This window comes from Lolium perenne, chromosome 5, assembly GCF_019359855.2.
Source record: "Lolium perenne isolate Kyuss_39 chromosome 5, Kyuss_2.0, whole genome shotgun sequence".
NCBI lineage: Eukaryota > Viridiplantae > Streptophyta > Magnoliopsida > Poales > Poaceae > Lolium > Lolium perenne.
The window spans coordinates 20,309,158-20,324,363 of record NC_067248.2 but is presented as its reverse complement, the minus strand read 5'-3'; the positions used below and the strand labels follow the sequence as shown (position 1 = coordinate 20,324,363).

The following is a 15,206-nucleotide window of genomic DNA, read 5'->3' as shown; positions in this document are numbered from 1 at the left end:
TTTTTCCTCACTCTTACCCCACGGTGCCAGTGCACGGGCTATAGTGCCAGCTCTCACTTCTCTCTCCTCCACATCAGCTTTTCTCTCTCCTCGACATCAGCATTTGTTTTTCAGTTTACAACATTCAAAATAATGCAAGAAAATTATTTTATTGAACTAAAATTGTTACCGATTACATGATAAAAAAAATTACATAAAAATATGAAAAAATTACATAAAAATTTGAAAAAATTACATAATCTAGGCATTAGCCCACACATGCTCAATCAAATCATGCTGGAGCTGTGTATACATCGGTGAGTCCCTCGTTTCGTTGTCCATCTGAATTCTGGCTGCTAGGCTTGGTGGTGCATGGTTGTGTATCGCAGGGCCGACATTGGAATCAACTGTCTCATAGATGTTCTCCAAATTTGCATCACGCTCATCGTCGATGATCATGTTGTGCAGAAAAAGGGATCGCCTCATCCGATACCTTCACCGAAAGAAGATCGGAGGATAATTGCAGTCGTCGGCGAAGTAGTTCTCGAGCCGATCGTGGGCACCCAGACGATCACGCCTGATGAACTCTCGGCGACGTCGCGGCCGTCTTGGCTCCGCCTCCTCGTTGAGCATCGCCTCCTCATACTCCGCCTGGAATGCACCGATCATATCACCCTCCATTCCGTCGCTCGAACTGCTGCTAGACGAAGACATGGCGTTGAGAGGAGTGGAAATGGAGAGTGGAGGAGATGAAGTGAGGTGTGGAATGAGTGAAACCATATGGGGGGTATTTATAGGGGGTGGGGATGAATTTTTGGGGTTTTTGGCATTTTTTTCGAATTTTTTGAGCGGCTACCCCAACGGCTAGCTGAGGTGGACGAATCAGATCGCGCCACCTCAGCTAGCCGTTACCCCCTCCCTCTCGCCCCGCCTATCGCCCCGCTGGTGCCAACGCTGCCGCCTCCCTCTCGCCCCCCTCTCGCCCCCAGTGCGGGCGGCAGCCGGGCAGTAGCGGGCGCTACCGCCGGGCGCCCGCGCCACCGCCCCGCGCTCTCGTCTCGCCCCCCCTCTCGCCTCCCTCTCGCCCCGACGCCGGCACTACCGCCCCTCCTACCGCCCGCGTTGGCACCAGCCTAAGGGGTCTTAGCCGGAACTGCCAACAGCAGTCAGCTGAAAATAAAAGGTCTGCGAATAACTTTCTAGGTCCACAACCTGTTTCAAGATGGTTTGTTAACTTGGCGAAAGATACCGCCAGAGATCCTCTGACATTATATGCAGACAACCCATAAGTGGGGCCCATATGTCAGTGAGCCCACATCGAGGTAACATATGTAAATATACCAAGTCCTGCAGCGAGGTACATCTCGCTGAAACGGAAACACGTCTCTTCCTCTGCAACATAGCTACCAATCGTTCCCAGATGTAAAATGTAGAAAATGTTCCGGCGACGCTAACATAGCAAACATCCGTTTATATGTACAACACAACACACTACCTGGAACCTAACACGGGGTCTCATTGCCCTAACCTGCCAAAATGAAGACCTGATCGAGCACAGTTTGAAACTCGCTACCTTGCCAGCGGAACACATTCCAACATACAAGCAGTCCTAGCGACTTAGTAGTAGATGTGCGAGGAAACAAGGCAGAGAGCTTTCTGTTGAATCAGAGACTCTGCGGCTCCTCCGCAGCCTTCTCGGCATTCCTGCAAGCAATGCGCAATGATCAAACAGTGTCAAAACTATATCTCCACCGCCCACTGGCCGGCAAGCTAGAAGGGATTTCATATGATGGATTCAATCGGTTGCAATAACCCAAGAAAAGCAATGTTGTCGCTACCTCAGCGCTTCCCTAATCTCTTGACTTTTGGGATCCAGCTGTAACGCCACCTGGAATGCATCGGCGGCACCTTCATAATCCTGTGCATTGAGAAAATATCAATACACGCAGGGAGGTATATACAAATGGAAAGAATGAGTCAGATTGCAAGGGCAGAATCAGTACACGCAGTTGTACCTTCATGAAGCTGAGGGCTGCGCCTTCACGATACCAGGCCTTGGACCAACAGGGACGCATCGTTCTGCACTTGCGGGCATCTTCCAGAGCTAGTTCCCCATGTCTCATACGCAGCCAGCAGAGGCTCTGGTTGGCATACATGGTGGCATCAGATGGGTTTACATCAAGTACCTGCGTTTACAATGAACAAGTATGCAGTCAGTTTAGCTCAACAGGTTGGTGCAACAGTAATGAATGGAACAATTAACAGGCTGACAGGTTCTGTCAAACATCTGGTTGCCTTTTCATTAGTTTATTTGTGTGAGATCATAAACCATCAGAACTATTTGTTGTGCAGTCTTTTCTATTGTTCCTAGCAAGTAGAGTACTAGATAGGCTCATGCACTTACCTTGCCATAAAAGGACATTGCTGTAAAGTAGTCCTCCTTTGCAAATGCTTCTTTTCCTCGTGACTTCCAATAAGCAATTTTTTCTTCCACAGAAACTGCGGCCTGAACACAATAGCATGTTCAGTTACAGGCGTGCTGAATGACAGCATCAACAGCACAGTAACTGTTCAAAGTAATAACATCTCCCATTCCAATACATAAAGGGTGCATGTACTAAGAATTTATGAAGAATGTACAGGCTTGCAGATATAACAGGGAGGCTACAGTTTCACAAAATGTTATCATGTCTAAGACTTGGCTATTTCTTCTAAGGACAACAAAGTGGAAATAATTGAAGGACAGCTTGATCTATGCATGTAAACAGAGTCCATGACACAGCATAAGCTACGTACAAGAGCACAGCAAATTATCGTGGTCTAAGTAGAGAATACAAAGCAATCACGCATTAAGCTTCATGTGTATAACCTGGAATGAAGTGATAAAAAGTTGTGTACATGCCTGAAGAGGAATGTCCGGAGAATTCACGGTTCTAATTATCCCATCAACACTCCAATCTGGCAGAGATGGAACTGGTTTGGTCTTAGAAAATAGAACTTCAACAAGGTCACGTCGACCATGAACTGCTGCTATCTCGACTGGAATTGCACCATGCTATTTCACAAAAAACAATGTAAGATACCATGTAATCCAACATGGAAATGACAAAGCTACCAATGCCATCAGATTATCTTTTCGACAAAAAATAACTTTGCAAGAAAATGAGATATTAATGAATTCATTGAACTGGCAGTAACAGATTTAGACACTGTTAAATGAACAGAACGTAATTTACAAGAAAGCTAGACATTGTACTCCCTCTTGAACCATAGTGCATGGACTCAGAGGAGTACTAGAAAATAATATGGAGTTACAGTGACCAACTATTATCATGATGCTGACATGAGATATGTAAGACCTATTCTACCACTTAGCACCAGAGCTGCAATCTTGCGGTGTCTTCCTAAGTCAGTGCAGTCTGAACTCTGAAGCAAACCGAAACAGATGCACTTGAATACAAACCTACTATACATTATTCAGTTGAACATGAAGAATCCATACAGCACACTGTTATCTTAGGAGACCGAGTTATATTCCACTCTCTATTAGATGCAAGGAGAAAAGGGCCAAGACTGCAAATTTGAAAGCACAGAAGGTAATAAATGGAGGTAAGACAAAGAAAAAGCTTTGTGAGGAAATGAGACATTCCTGAATTCACCCCCCTGTCACTACAATTTTAACCACTGTTAAATGAACAGGAAAGCTACACACAATACTCCCTCTTAAAGGGGGACAATTTCAAATCCATCTGTCTGCGTGCATCAATCAATGCAGGGGCAAGGGGATATCCTCCTTTTCGAAAAGAAAAACCAGACACTGCACTGCCTCTCAAACCATAGTACTCAGAGTCAGAGGAACACTAAAATAATGTTTAAGTCTGATGACCTTCTAGTATCATGATTCTGAGATGAGATATGTAAGATCTGTTGTACTACTTAGCAGTAGAGCTGCAATACTGGGATGTCTTCCTAAGTCAGTGCAGTCTAAATTCTGAAGCAAGCCCAAACAGATGCACTCAAATACAAAACTACCGTACAATATTCAGTTGAACATGAACAATCTTTACAGTGCACTTCTATATCAGGAGAAAAGGGCCAAGATTTCAAATCTCGAATCATAAAAGATATTACCTCCGTTCCGAAGTATAAGGCTTTTGAGAAAGCTAAGTACACAGAGAGATGAAGACAGAGGTATACTTACCTCGCTAGGAATGTTAGGGTCGGCTCCAGCCTCTAGGAGCAACTTGATGAAGTCGGTGAAGCCATCATCAACTGCTTGCGTAAAGGAGTTGGTCCAGACTTGCCACGAGCATTCAGATCAGCACCAGCCTATGGATAATAACAGTAAAATAGCTTTTAGACGCAGAGCTTGTACAAGTAATCATGACATACTCAACCAGAAAAAACAAGTTACTCTACAAACTCAGGTCACCTGCTCGTTGCCGTAAAAAACAAAATCAGGACACAGCCAAACATAAAAAAACATAACAAAATAGATCAAGTCGGCAAATTACTAGACCTCAATTAGTATCTTCATGCATCTCAAGGACTTCCCAAAGACAGACATCACAAGTGGTGAAAGGATTTGATTGACCACTTTGTTTGGCTGAAAAGGGAAACAAATCACAGTTTTGAAAAGAGTTATTGCGATCACAAAATAATATATAGCCTACAAAGTATCCAGGTGCCCCTCCAGGAATAAACCATTACATCATCAAGCATACACAGTTTATCACATTATAGCCTTCTCAATGGAATAGACAAAACTTACATCAGCACCATGCTCCAGCAAAAGCTTCACAACCTCAGGACGGTCCTTTGCAATCGCCAGGTGTAATGGCGCACCCTGATGATCAACAGGATCCACGGGAACTCCTTTGGACAGCAAGAGCCTGACAGCTTCGCAGTGCCCTGGAGGCACAACAAAGATAGAGCAAATGTAGATATATCAGAGAACCAGCAGAGCCTGTTTAGAGTAATATATACACAGTATCTGTATTGAAGCAATGTCTTTTCCTTCAATTTCAGGGAAACAAAATAGTAGTGAGAAAGCGCACCTTCCTCTGCTGCACTATGCAGCGGCGTCGTGCCCCTCTGATCGGCGATGGCTGGGTCGGCGCCATGGTCGATAAGGTACCTCATAACTTGGACATTCCCCGCAAACGCGGCGTAGTCCATCGGCGTGGCACCTACAGGGGGAACAGAACATCTTGGTACTAAAAAAAACGCAAACTTTTCCAGCCACGGATGCACAATGCGCACCTGTTTTCGACAATGTGTTGACATCGAGCCCAGATTCCTCCACGAGGAAGCGGTAGATCTGCAGGCAGCCCTTGCGCGCAGCGAAATGAAGCACGGTATCCCCTTTCGCGTCCTTGGCTCCCCGCAGGTCTACCTTCTTCGCCATTTCTAAAAAGAAGAACGAAGAAAGTCACAGTAAAATCATTCAGACGAGCGGAAGATGCGAACTTTAGACCAAAATTGCACAGATGAGACTCCAAATCGGCGTAACTACGGCTACAGTTCGGAACGAGAGAGAGGGAGGGGTGGGGTAGGGGGGAGCTTACTCTTGAGGAGGCGGAGGTTGCCGTCGAAGGCGGCCTTGAGGGCGATGTCGGAGGCAGAGGAGGCCATGGTGGCGGACGCAAGGTTCTGGCTGGGCTCCTCCTCCGCGCCGCGCGTGGTGTAGGGTTTTGGGAAGGGAGGCCGGAGGGCGGCGCACGGTGGAAGGCGACGACGGTTCAGGGAAACCACAAAAGACAATTCTTTTTCTTTTTGCGGATGTATTGTCTGTCCCAAAGTTATTTCCGTAAATGACCTCATACTAAAGAAAAATACAGTTTGACCCTCAGAGATCCTTGCGCCTAGCCCTCGCCACCGTCATTCGCCGCCAACATTGTAGCGCCATCGAAGAACAAAGGGACCAACCACCATGTCCAGATCTGCAGGAATATCGTCGCACACCACACTTGCTTGTCGTCGATGAACTGATTCGCCATACGAACAAGATTGAGACAAATGTGCCACGTTAGTCGGGGATCTTCAATGTGTCCGCCAAATTTTGAGGACGCCATCTTCATCCAATGCGGTCGATGAGGAGAATGTCACCACATGTCATCATCCACACAACCTTCTTCGAAACACCAAAAAAATCCCACAAAGGCCGACTACCGGGGGCACCAACTACCAAACTTAAATTTGACGAAACCTAGCAAGACGACCATCATGCCTTCTTCTCAATGTTGGAAATGAGACCACCACGAGATTTGGAAGAACATGCCAATTTATTTCGGCAAGATGCTCCCATCGTTATAATGTCCTAGTTAAACACAAAGTCAACCCAGCTAAATATCAGAGTTGAAGTATGGGGGTCCCCTCCCGTTGCCTCAAGGGTGGATTAGGGACCCATGGCCTCGTTGACCGAGGAGGGGTAAACCGTCGCCAACCTAAACGTTTGTATGTGAGAGAGGGGAGGCGAAAAATCGTCTAACCGGTGAATTGAAACTTGCTACTCCATCTGGTTCATATTAATTGATTCTAATGTAGATGTATATAGACACATTTCAATTCAAGATACATTTATATTGGAGTCAATTAATATGAATCGGAGGGAGCAATGTTTGAAACGTGGCAGCAGTTGTCAGAGCTACGCTGTTGCGTGGGCGTAACATTTGTTGGTGGCATCCGTCTGCCTTGCAGTCATTTACTTTTATATATGTTCTTCCTAAAAAATACTTTTATATATGTTCTATAGCATAATACTCCGTATTTTTTTATTAATTATTGGTTCATTCTTGTATAATTTGGATTGAAAAGGAAACATCTTAATTTTCCTAGAATTGTGGATGTTGGGGATGTCGTGTGGCATGAACTCGTATGATGATCTCAATTCAATGGCAACCTGTCCGTTGGTTGTGCATGTTAGAAATTGTGCTGAACCCTATGTTCAGAAGCATGTACTGTACTGTAAATTTCCTTCCCTGCAAAAAGATTATAAATTTCCAATGCTTGTGCTCAGTTGTACTTAAAGATAAAATTCTCACAAGCTCAATACTTGAGTTAATTACCGCGACAGCAGGTGAATAAACAGCACGAGAGAGTTTAGCTTAGCGAAATTACAGCTCACTAAGACACTAACCCACATGACACCATTACAGAGCTGTTGCAGGCAGACATGGTCTTTCCTTTGATCATTACCGGAGGAGCATCAGCAGCGGCTGATCGGTGGATCGACGGAGCGGCTTCAGGCGGTGGACATGGATGCGACGACGGCGTGCGCGACGATGGCCATGGAGCTGAACCTGTCGTTCTCCCTGGGCAGCGCCGCCTCGCCTGCCATGCCGGCGCACCCGGACGCGACGTACTGCGCGGCGTCCAGCACCTCCCGCGCGCCGCGGTACCGCCCGGCCGCCACGGCCCGCGACGCCCAGCGCAGCGCCGGCACGGCGCCCGCGTACAGCTGCAGGCACGACCGCATGCCCTTGGTGGCCTCGGCGTCCGCCGCCGACGCCGGCTCCGCGGCGAGGGCGAGCGCGGACTCGAGGCTGGCCTTGGCCGCCGTGGCGTTGGCCGCCGCCAGCCTGGTGGCGAGCGCGGCGAGCTCCGGCGTGCCGCGCGCGGAGCGGCAGGCGGCGGCGTCGACGCCGCAGAGCGCCGCGGTGCAGAGCTCCGGCGTGACGTAGAAGCTGCCCAGGCTCCCGCACAGCTGGTCCAGCGGCGCTGCCGGCGCGACCCCCGCAACGGAGCAGTGGACGACCACCGAGAAGAGGGGGAGAAGGAGGAGAGCGCCTAGCAGAGCGGATGAGGTGGCAGCCATGGCCATGATGGGGGGTACTGTCAGTAGCTCGATCGGTGCTGGCCCTTTGTTGATTGGTTTTATGCTCAAGGCGAGGCGAAGTAAGAAAAGGCGATGTGTGACCACGCCGGTTGCATGCTTATGGTTGAACCGATCTTGAAGACGAGAGCGAGGCTCACGTTCTCTCAACTTTCTCGTTCTACCAGAAGATGCTGCCATAACTTCACCGAGTAGAGTAATAACTTGAGTTCACTCGAAAGGATCCGGTTTACTAGCTAGTTGGAAATGTGAGAGTAACCACATTGTTGAGATTTGGTGGTACAGGTACTGATCATGTGTCCATACGTACTCGTATCGTAGGTGCAATTGAATGGCACCTACGCAGGGCAGCGCAGTAATGGGGAGCGCCGGAATAATGTGAGCCATCCGTCGTGTATCCATCAATGCCCGTCCGGAACGCACCGTGCTCTGTCTGCCCTGCCCCGCCAGGACGTCGCTAAGCCGAAACGCAGCCGCCGCCGGCCCAACCACCCACAACGAAAGAGAAAACGCAAATCCGATGAGAAAAACCACACAAGCCTCGCATTGGTAGCTCACCAAACAAATACGAGCTCCACCCATCACACTTCCCAGTAGAGTCGGGCGAACAACCGTCACCGAGAAAGAAACCATGACGCTCCTCGCCGCCGCCGTCCTCGTGCTCGCGCTGCTGGCCGGCGTGCAAGCCGCCCCCTCCCCTGCCGCAGCCGTGCCGGTCGACACGGTGGCGGACTCCTGCGACGCGATCCGGGACTTCGTCGACTACGCCTTCTGCGCCACGGCGCTGCGGTCCGGCGGCGGCCCGGGCGCGTCCACGGCGGACCGGCACGCGCACCTCCTCGTGGCCGCCGACCTGGCCGCGGCGCGCGGGGCGTCGGCGCGCGACGCCGCCGACGCGATGGCGCGCGCGGAGCGGGACCCGGCGGCGCGGGACGGGATGGAGGCGTGCGGGATCCTGTACGGGGCGACGTCGGTCCCGGCGCTGCGGTTCCTGCGCGGGTACGCGGCGGCGAGAAAGTGGGACAGGGCGCGGCCGCTGCTGGCGCTCACCGGGCAGGCCGGGATCGGGTGCGAGGCGGCGCTGGGAGGAGCGACGGAGGCCAGGGGCAGGATGGCCGAGGCCAACCGGGAGTTCGACCAGCTCTCCACCATGGCCACCGCGCTGCTCAACAAGGTTGACACCCTAGGCTAGGCTAGCTGCCGGAGCGCGCGCAAGCGAAATGGTGACGTGGCCGCTAGCGGCTGGCACGAGTACGTGGGGCTTGACGTGGTGGTCTCGATTAAATCAATGGTGAGTCCGTGTGTAATCCCTTGATGATCAAATCAATGGTGTATCGTGTGACGGTAATTCTTTCTTCTCCTCACCACTCTGCAACTATCGCAAGTTGCCAAATATTGGCATCCTGGTTTGACGGGACTAGACATGGCCATGTCCGAGCGGCCTCCTACCCGTTGGAACTCACATTAGCCCCAGGTCCAAACACGAGCAGGACTAAAACTCCGAACGGAGCTCCTTTTTCTACTAGTGATCACTAAAAAATACAATTTAATTTACCAATTTTGTAACTACATTGAATTAGTTGTATATAATCCATATCGGATGAAGCCCGGTGATCAGGGGTACGTGAGCACCCCTGACTACTCGACACGTGACTAACGCCGTTAGACAGAGACTCAGAACATGTTTCCCTTATCTGGTGACCATCGGCCACTCAACCAACCCCTCACCTCATTTCCTCCACCAACCCCTCGCCAGGAACGCGGCCTCGTGTGCTGCCCGCTCCAACCTGGCCTCCTCTGCTGCCGCTGGACCACGCCGGAGCGGCACAAATCCAGTCGGAGCTCGCCGCCGCGCTCCCCAGCCAGTGCTCGTCGGCAGCGAAGGAGGAAGGCTCGTTCGTCGGCCGCTTCGTTGTCGCCCTGGCTCGCCGGCCGCTCCGGCGCCGGCAGCTTGCTCGTCTCGGTCGACTCCGCTGGCATCTGCGCTGCGGGCTCGCCGGCCGCTCCTTCGTCGCCATGGCTCGCCGGCCGCTCCGTCGTCGCCATGCATGGCTCGCTGGCCGCTCGCTCCCCATCGCGGTTGTGGAGGACGTCAATCCCAACACTCCGGCCTAGGGCTCATCCATCCCTTGCTGCCCCTAGCGCCTCCACGGAGGGCCAAGACCCAAGAGAACGATGATGCAGTATTTCGGGAGGTGCGGGGCGGCGGCGGTCGCGTCCCTCGCCTCGTTGGGCGCGTCCACGATGGAGAGAGGGGGCAGCGGCAGTCCGGGTCTTCACGTCCTATTAGTAGCGGTGGTTCTGGTTAAATCTTGTGTCGCTCGCTGTAACCGTAGCGTACGATTCCAACCCCACGTCGTCGTCGCCGTCCGCCCGAACGCTGCTACCGCGCGGTCGTGTTAGAGCAGCCTCACGTTGTCCTCGTCTACTAACTTCCGATCCGCTGTTTACGATCGCGCGTGGTGACAGGAAGTAGTTATTTAAGAACAGACCACGATCGGTATTCGGGTAATCGGGTTCAACCAGAACCAGGAGTCGTCCAAGACTCAGCTGACGATCGATTGATCCACCGCGCGCGTGCGACGTACAATGTACGGTCGTAGTGCCGTTTAATATTTCTATTTCTATACTATACCACTACTACATACTTTATCTATCTCTGAAGACTGCAGAAACAAGTGTACTATGACTGGCTGCAGAATGCCCAGTCGTCGAATGATAATCGAGCGGAGAAGTGGTGGAGACAACATGAGTTGAAAGTTGTGGTAACGAACCTAACTCCACTTCAGACGAGGATGAAAGGTAGTATACTTAGAATGGAATCGAGTGGAGCACTGGTGAATAAGTTTAATAGGTAATTGGGGACAGCATTAGTTTGAAATTGTGGTAAAGAAACAGCCCCCCACTTCACACGAGGATGAATGGTAGTAAATAGAACCGAGTGGAGCACTGGTAAATAAGTTTAATGGCTCATTGCGGACATCATGAGTTGGAAATTGTGGTAAAGAACCTGCCCCCACTTCAGAGGAGGATAGCAATGTCAAGCGCCAGATCAAACACTCTCGAGCCCATCCTCGATAACCCTATATATAAGTAACCGAGGTTCCCCGCCAAAATATAGAAGTCCTGAGCCAACAAACATACAAAGTTCCTACAGCGACATGGCCCCTTCATGCATTCCGGTCATGCTAATGGCCACAAGCTTGCTGCTGATCCCGCTCATGGCTGTTTCATCTCATGCTCCAAGCAATGACACCGACCTTGCGGCCCTGCTGGCTTTCAGATCTCAGCTATCCGATCCTTTGGCTGTCCTGAAGAATAATTGGACAGCGGATGTGTCGTTCTGCAGCTGGATCGGTGTGACATGCAGCCGCCGTCACCATGGGCGTGTCACCGCTTTGCAGCTGCCAGACATTTCCCTCCAAGGAGAGCTCAGCCCGCATCTTGGTAACCTCTCTTTTCTCCATGTCCTCAACCTCACCAACACAGCCCTCACTGGCTCCATGCCAGCTGATCTTGGAAGATTACGCCGTCTTAGGTATCTTAATCTTGGCCACAATAGTCTATCAGATATAATCCCGTCTACTGTCGGAAACCTCACCATGCTCCAATTTTTATTCCTAAATTTCAACCAGCTCTCTGGGGAGATCCCCAATGAGTTGCAAAACATGCGTAGCCTTAGGTACCTCTCTCTAGAAACAAACTACATAAGCGGCCTGATACCCAATTTTTCATTCGACAGCATGCCTTCACTAAGCCACATACACGTTCAGAACAACAGTTTATCCGGACCAGTACCTTCTGGTATGGGCTCCTTGTTCATGCTCCAGGTTCTACGCTTGGAATATAACCAACTCTCTGGTCCAGTACCACCTACCATCTTCAACATGTCTAGGATGGTTGTCATGAGTCTAGCGGTAAACCAAAATCTAACAGGTCCTATACCTAGCAATACAAGTTTCAGTCTACCCATGTTGCAAATAATAACTCTATACGATAACAAATTCGAGGGTCCAATTCCATTGGGCCTTGCAGCATGTCAGCATCTTCAGCAACTTAGCCTCGGTAGAAATCTACTTGTGGATGTGGTGCCGACATGGCTGGCTAAGCTACCACAACTCACACTGATTTCTATTGGTGGCAATAAAATTGTTGGCCCTATCCCGGCTGTGCTCAGCAATCTTAGCATCCTTAGTTTACTTGACATCTCATTCTCCAACTTAAGTCAAGAGGTTCCGCTGGAATTGGGAAAACTGGTGCAACTCACATATCTGCACCTTTCGTTCAATCAACTAACGGGCCCATTTCCAGAATTTCTTGGAAATTTATCGAGAATGGCTCACATAAGTTTACAATCGAATCAGCTGACTGGACCAGTACCATCAACACTTGGAAACAACGGACCTCTTATGTATCTTGATATCCGGGATAATCATCTCCATGGGGATCTTAGTTTCTTGGCCAGCCTATGTAGTTGTTCACAACTGCAAGTCCTTGGCATATCAAACAATCCTTTCTTTGGGAGTATTCCCAGCTATTTTGGTAACCTCTCGACTAGCCTGATAAGCTTTGAAGCTAATAACAACCATTTGGTTGGTGGGATTCCAACAACAATATCAAACCTTAGTGGTCTTATTTATTTAAGCTTTTCCAACAACAATCTAACCAATGGAATACCAGAATCCATCTCTAAGATGGAGAATCTCCAGGCCCTTTTTCTCACTGGAAATAACATCATTGGCACAATCCATGAACAATTTGGTATGCTGAGGAGTATTGTAAATATAAATCTCGATGATAATAGATTATTTGGCTCCATACCAGATGTCATGAGCAACCTCACCATGTTAGAGTCTATTTCATTATCTAATAACTATCTATCTTCGACAATACCATCAAGCTTGTTTTATCATAGTAAACTTGTCGAATTAAATCTTTCCCATAACTCCCTAACCGGTACATTGCCTTCTGATCTCAGCCATATGATAAATATGGACATAATAGATCTTTCTACCAACCTATTCTTTGGTAACCTCCCAAATTCATTTGGAAAGTTTACAATCTCATTAACTTACCTAAATTTTTCTCACAACTCATTCAATGGTTTAGTCCCAGACTCTTTCGACCGCTTAACTAACTTGGTAACATTGGACCTATCGTCAAACAATCTGTCTGGAACAATACCAAACTACCTCGCCAATTTCACCTACCTTTCATATCTGAACCTATCCTTTAATAGGTTAGAAGGGCATGTACCAAATGGAGGTGTATTCTCAAACATCACCTCGCAATCTTTGGTTGGGAATGCTGGGCTATGTGGTGCTCCTCGTCTAAGACTGTCATCGTGTATAGAAAAATCTAAACAGACCTCTGGTCGACACATGCTAAAGATTATTCTCCCAGCTGTCATCATTGGAGCTGGTGCATTTGCAGCTTCCCTGTACATAATGATCAAAAGGAAAAATAAGAAGCAGCCAGATGATACTGCTTCTACTGGCATCACTGATCTGATCAGCCATAGGTTAGTATCATACCATGAGATTGCTCGTGCCACTGAAAATTTCAGCGAGGATAACCTACTTGGATCGGGAAGTTTTGGAAAAGTTTTCAAGGGCCAGCTAGATGATGGTTTGGTGGTTGCGATAAAGGTGCTCAGTATGCAAGTCGAGCGGGCTGTGAGGAGCTTTGAGGTCGAATGCCAAGTGTTGCGGATGGCTCGGCATCGCAACTTGATACAAATATTGAATACATGTTCCAACTTGGACTTCAGGGCATTGCTGCTTCAGTACATGCCCAATGGTAGCTTGGAGGCACACTTGCACACTGAAAATAGGGAACCACTAGGATTCATCGAGCGATTGGACATTATGCTTGGCGTGTCAGAGGCATTGGATTATCTGCACCATCACCATTGTCAAGTTGTCCTACACTGTGACCTGAAACCTAGCAATGTACTTTTCGATGAGGACATGACGGCCCATGTTGCTGACTTCGGCATTGCAAAGTTACTTTTAGGCGACGAAAACTCCATGGTTTCAGCTAGCATGCCCGGGACAATTGGGTACATGGCCCCGGGTACGTTTTTCCATGATCACGCTTGAGCAACATATTTATGAAACTAGAGTATTTAGTTCGATTAGTTAATTCTCTTGAGTTTTTTCATGATCAGAGCTTGCATTTATGGGAAGGGCGTCACGAAATAGCGATGTGTTCAGCTTTGGGATCATGCTACTTGAAGTTTTCACGGGGAAGAGGCCCACTGATCCTACGTTCGTCGGTGAATCCAGCCTTAGGCGGTGCATTTTGCAAGCATTTCCAGCAAAGCTCATTGATATTCTAGATGAGAAGCTACATCAGGATGAACGGATGAACCAAGCCTTTCGTCACCAAAAAATAATAACTTCACCGTCTTCATCCTCAATTGCCCACAATGGTAACTTTCTCGTGTCGACATTCAAGATGGGTCTAGAGTGTTCCAGAGATTCTCCTGACCAGAGGCCAAGCATGGGAGACGTGGTCACGAGTCTGAAGAACATCAAGAAGGATTACTCTTCTTTCTTGGTAGCAACTAGAAGCGTGCAGCAGCAACATTGATATGGTAATGTGTAGGGCCATGTATTGTTTCTTCTTCCACTTCCACTCCGGTTGCAGAATTCTAATGATCATGAAAGGTTGACCATGTTATTTCTTCAATTAGGCTAGTTTGGAGTTTTATGTTGCTTACTAAACTTGTATTGTGTCTTGTAATATGAACTCTTAGTTTGTTAGAGGGGACCGGCATTAGTAGGTTTTTGCCATGTCGGGGTGTTTGAAATCAAGCACTCGCAGCTGGTTTTCCATCGATCGATGTGGAGGACAGATGGCACGCGAGGAAGGAATATAATCAATCTGGTTTCATGTTTACTGTTACTACTACCTCCGTCCCGGTTCATAGGGCTTTCATGTATTTTTAGATCGTAAATTTTATCAACATAATACAAAATATATATTATAGAATATATATCATGAGAAAACTTAGATGTTCCACTTTCTAATGATATAATTTTGTATTATACAATTAATATTATGTTGGTCAAATAGGAAATCTAGGGATACGCGTAATTCCAGTGAACCGGGACGGAGGGAGTATGTATCTGCATGGTTTTTGTGTCGGTGCACTCCCCTGTGTTAGCGCGTGCTCCCTAACTCCCATCCGATGAACATCGATATGTATTAGGGTTTGATAGGGTAACACAAGGATCCCAATGGGCCGGTATGGTATTATATAGCGGTACAATACATGGTTACATATGGTTAGTTTATAGACAACCATGCCGTATATCTACACTAGACATATTACATAGTTTATTACTCTAGACATAATACACAATTTATCACCCTCTCTCAATCTCAA

The 15,206-nt window shown here is 48.5% G+C and overlaps 3 protein-coding genes and 1 pseudogene across 3 annotated transcripts; 2 read left to right on the top strand and 2 right to left on the bottom strand.

Moving 5' to 3' along the window:
• Positions 1 to 1,402: 1,402 nt before the first annotated feature.
• On the bottom strand, positions 1,403 to 5,723 carry LOC127298823 (uncharacterized; annotated as a pseudogene).
• A 1,280-nt stretch (positions 5,724 to 7,003) lies between these two features.
• LOC127298829 (uncharacterized) lies at positions 7,004 to 7,977 on the bottom strand. Its single transcript, XM_051328689.2, has one exon. The coding sequence runs from the start codon at positions 7,799 to 7,801 to the stop codon at positions 7,223 to 7,225; it is 579 nt and encodes a 192-aa protein (XP_051184649.1). The 5' UTR covers positions 7,802 to 7,977; the 3' UTR covers positions 7,004 to 7,222.
• A 305-nt stretch (positions 7,978 to 8,282) lies between these two features.
• Positions 8,283 to 9,161, top strand: LOC127298830 (uncharacterized). Its single transcript, XM_051328690.2, has one exon. The coding sequence runs from the start codon at positions 8,445 to 8,447 to the stop codon at positions 9,003 to 9,005; it is 561 nt and encodes a 186-aa protein (XP_051184650.1). The 5' UTR covers positions 8,283 to 8,444; the 3' UTR covers positions 9,006 to 9,161.
• Positions 9,162 to 10,954: 1,793 nt separating this feature from the next.
• Positions 10,955 to 14,677, top strand: LOC127298831 (uncharacterized). Its single transcript, XM_071820566.1, has 2 exons — positions 10,955 to 13,888; positions 13,983 to 14,677. The coding sequence occupies exons 1-2, from the start codon at positions 10,975 to 10,977 to the stop codon at positions 14,405 to 14,407; spliced, it is 3,339 nt and encodes a 1,112-aa protein (XP_071676667.1). The 5' UTR covers positions 10,955 to 10,974; the 3' UTR covers positions 14,408 to 14,677.
• The last annotated feature ends 529 nt before the right edge of the window (positions 14,678 to 15,206 follow it).

Excerpts from the sequence above, each read along its gene's own strand:
- LOC127298831 (XM_071820566.1), top strand. The coding sequence starts at position 10,975 with ATGGCCCCTTCATGCATTCCGGTCATGCTAATGGCCACAAGCTTGCTG. Across the intron at positions 13,889-13,982 it reads AATTGGGTACATGGCCCCGG|AGCTTGCATTTATGGGAAGG; the intron begins GTACGTTTTTCC and ends TTTCATGATCAG.
- LOC127298830 (XM_051328690.2), top strand. The coding sequence starts at position 8,445 with ATGACGCTCCTCGCCGCCGCCGTCCTCGTGCTCGCGCTGCTGGCCGGC.
- LOC127298829 (XM_051328689.2), bottom strand. The coding sequence starts at position 7,801 with ATGGCCATGGCTGCCACCTCATCCGCTCTGCTAGGCGCTCTCCTCCTT.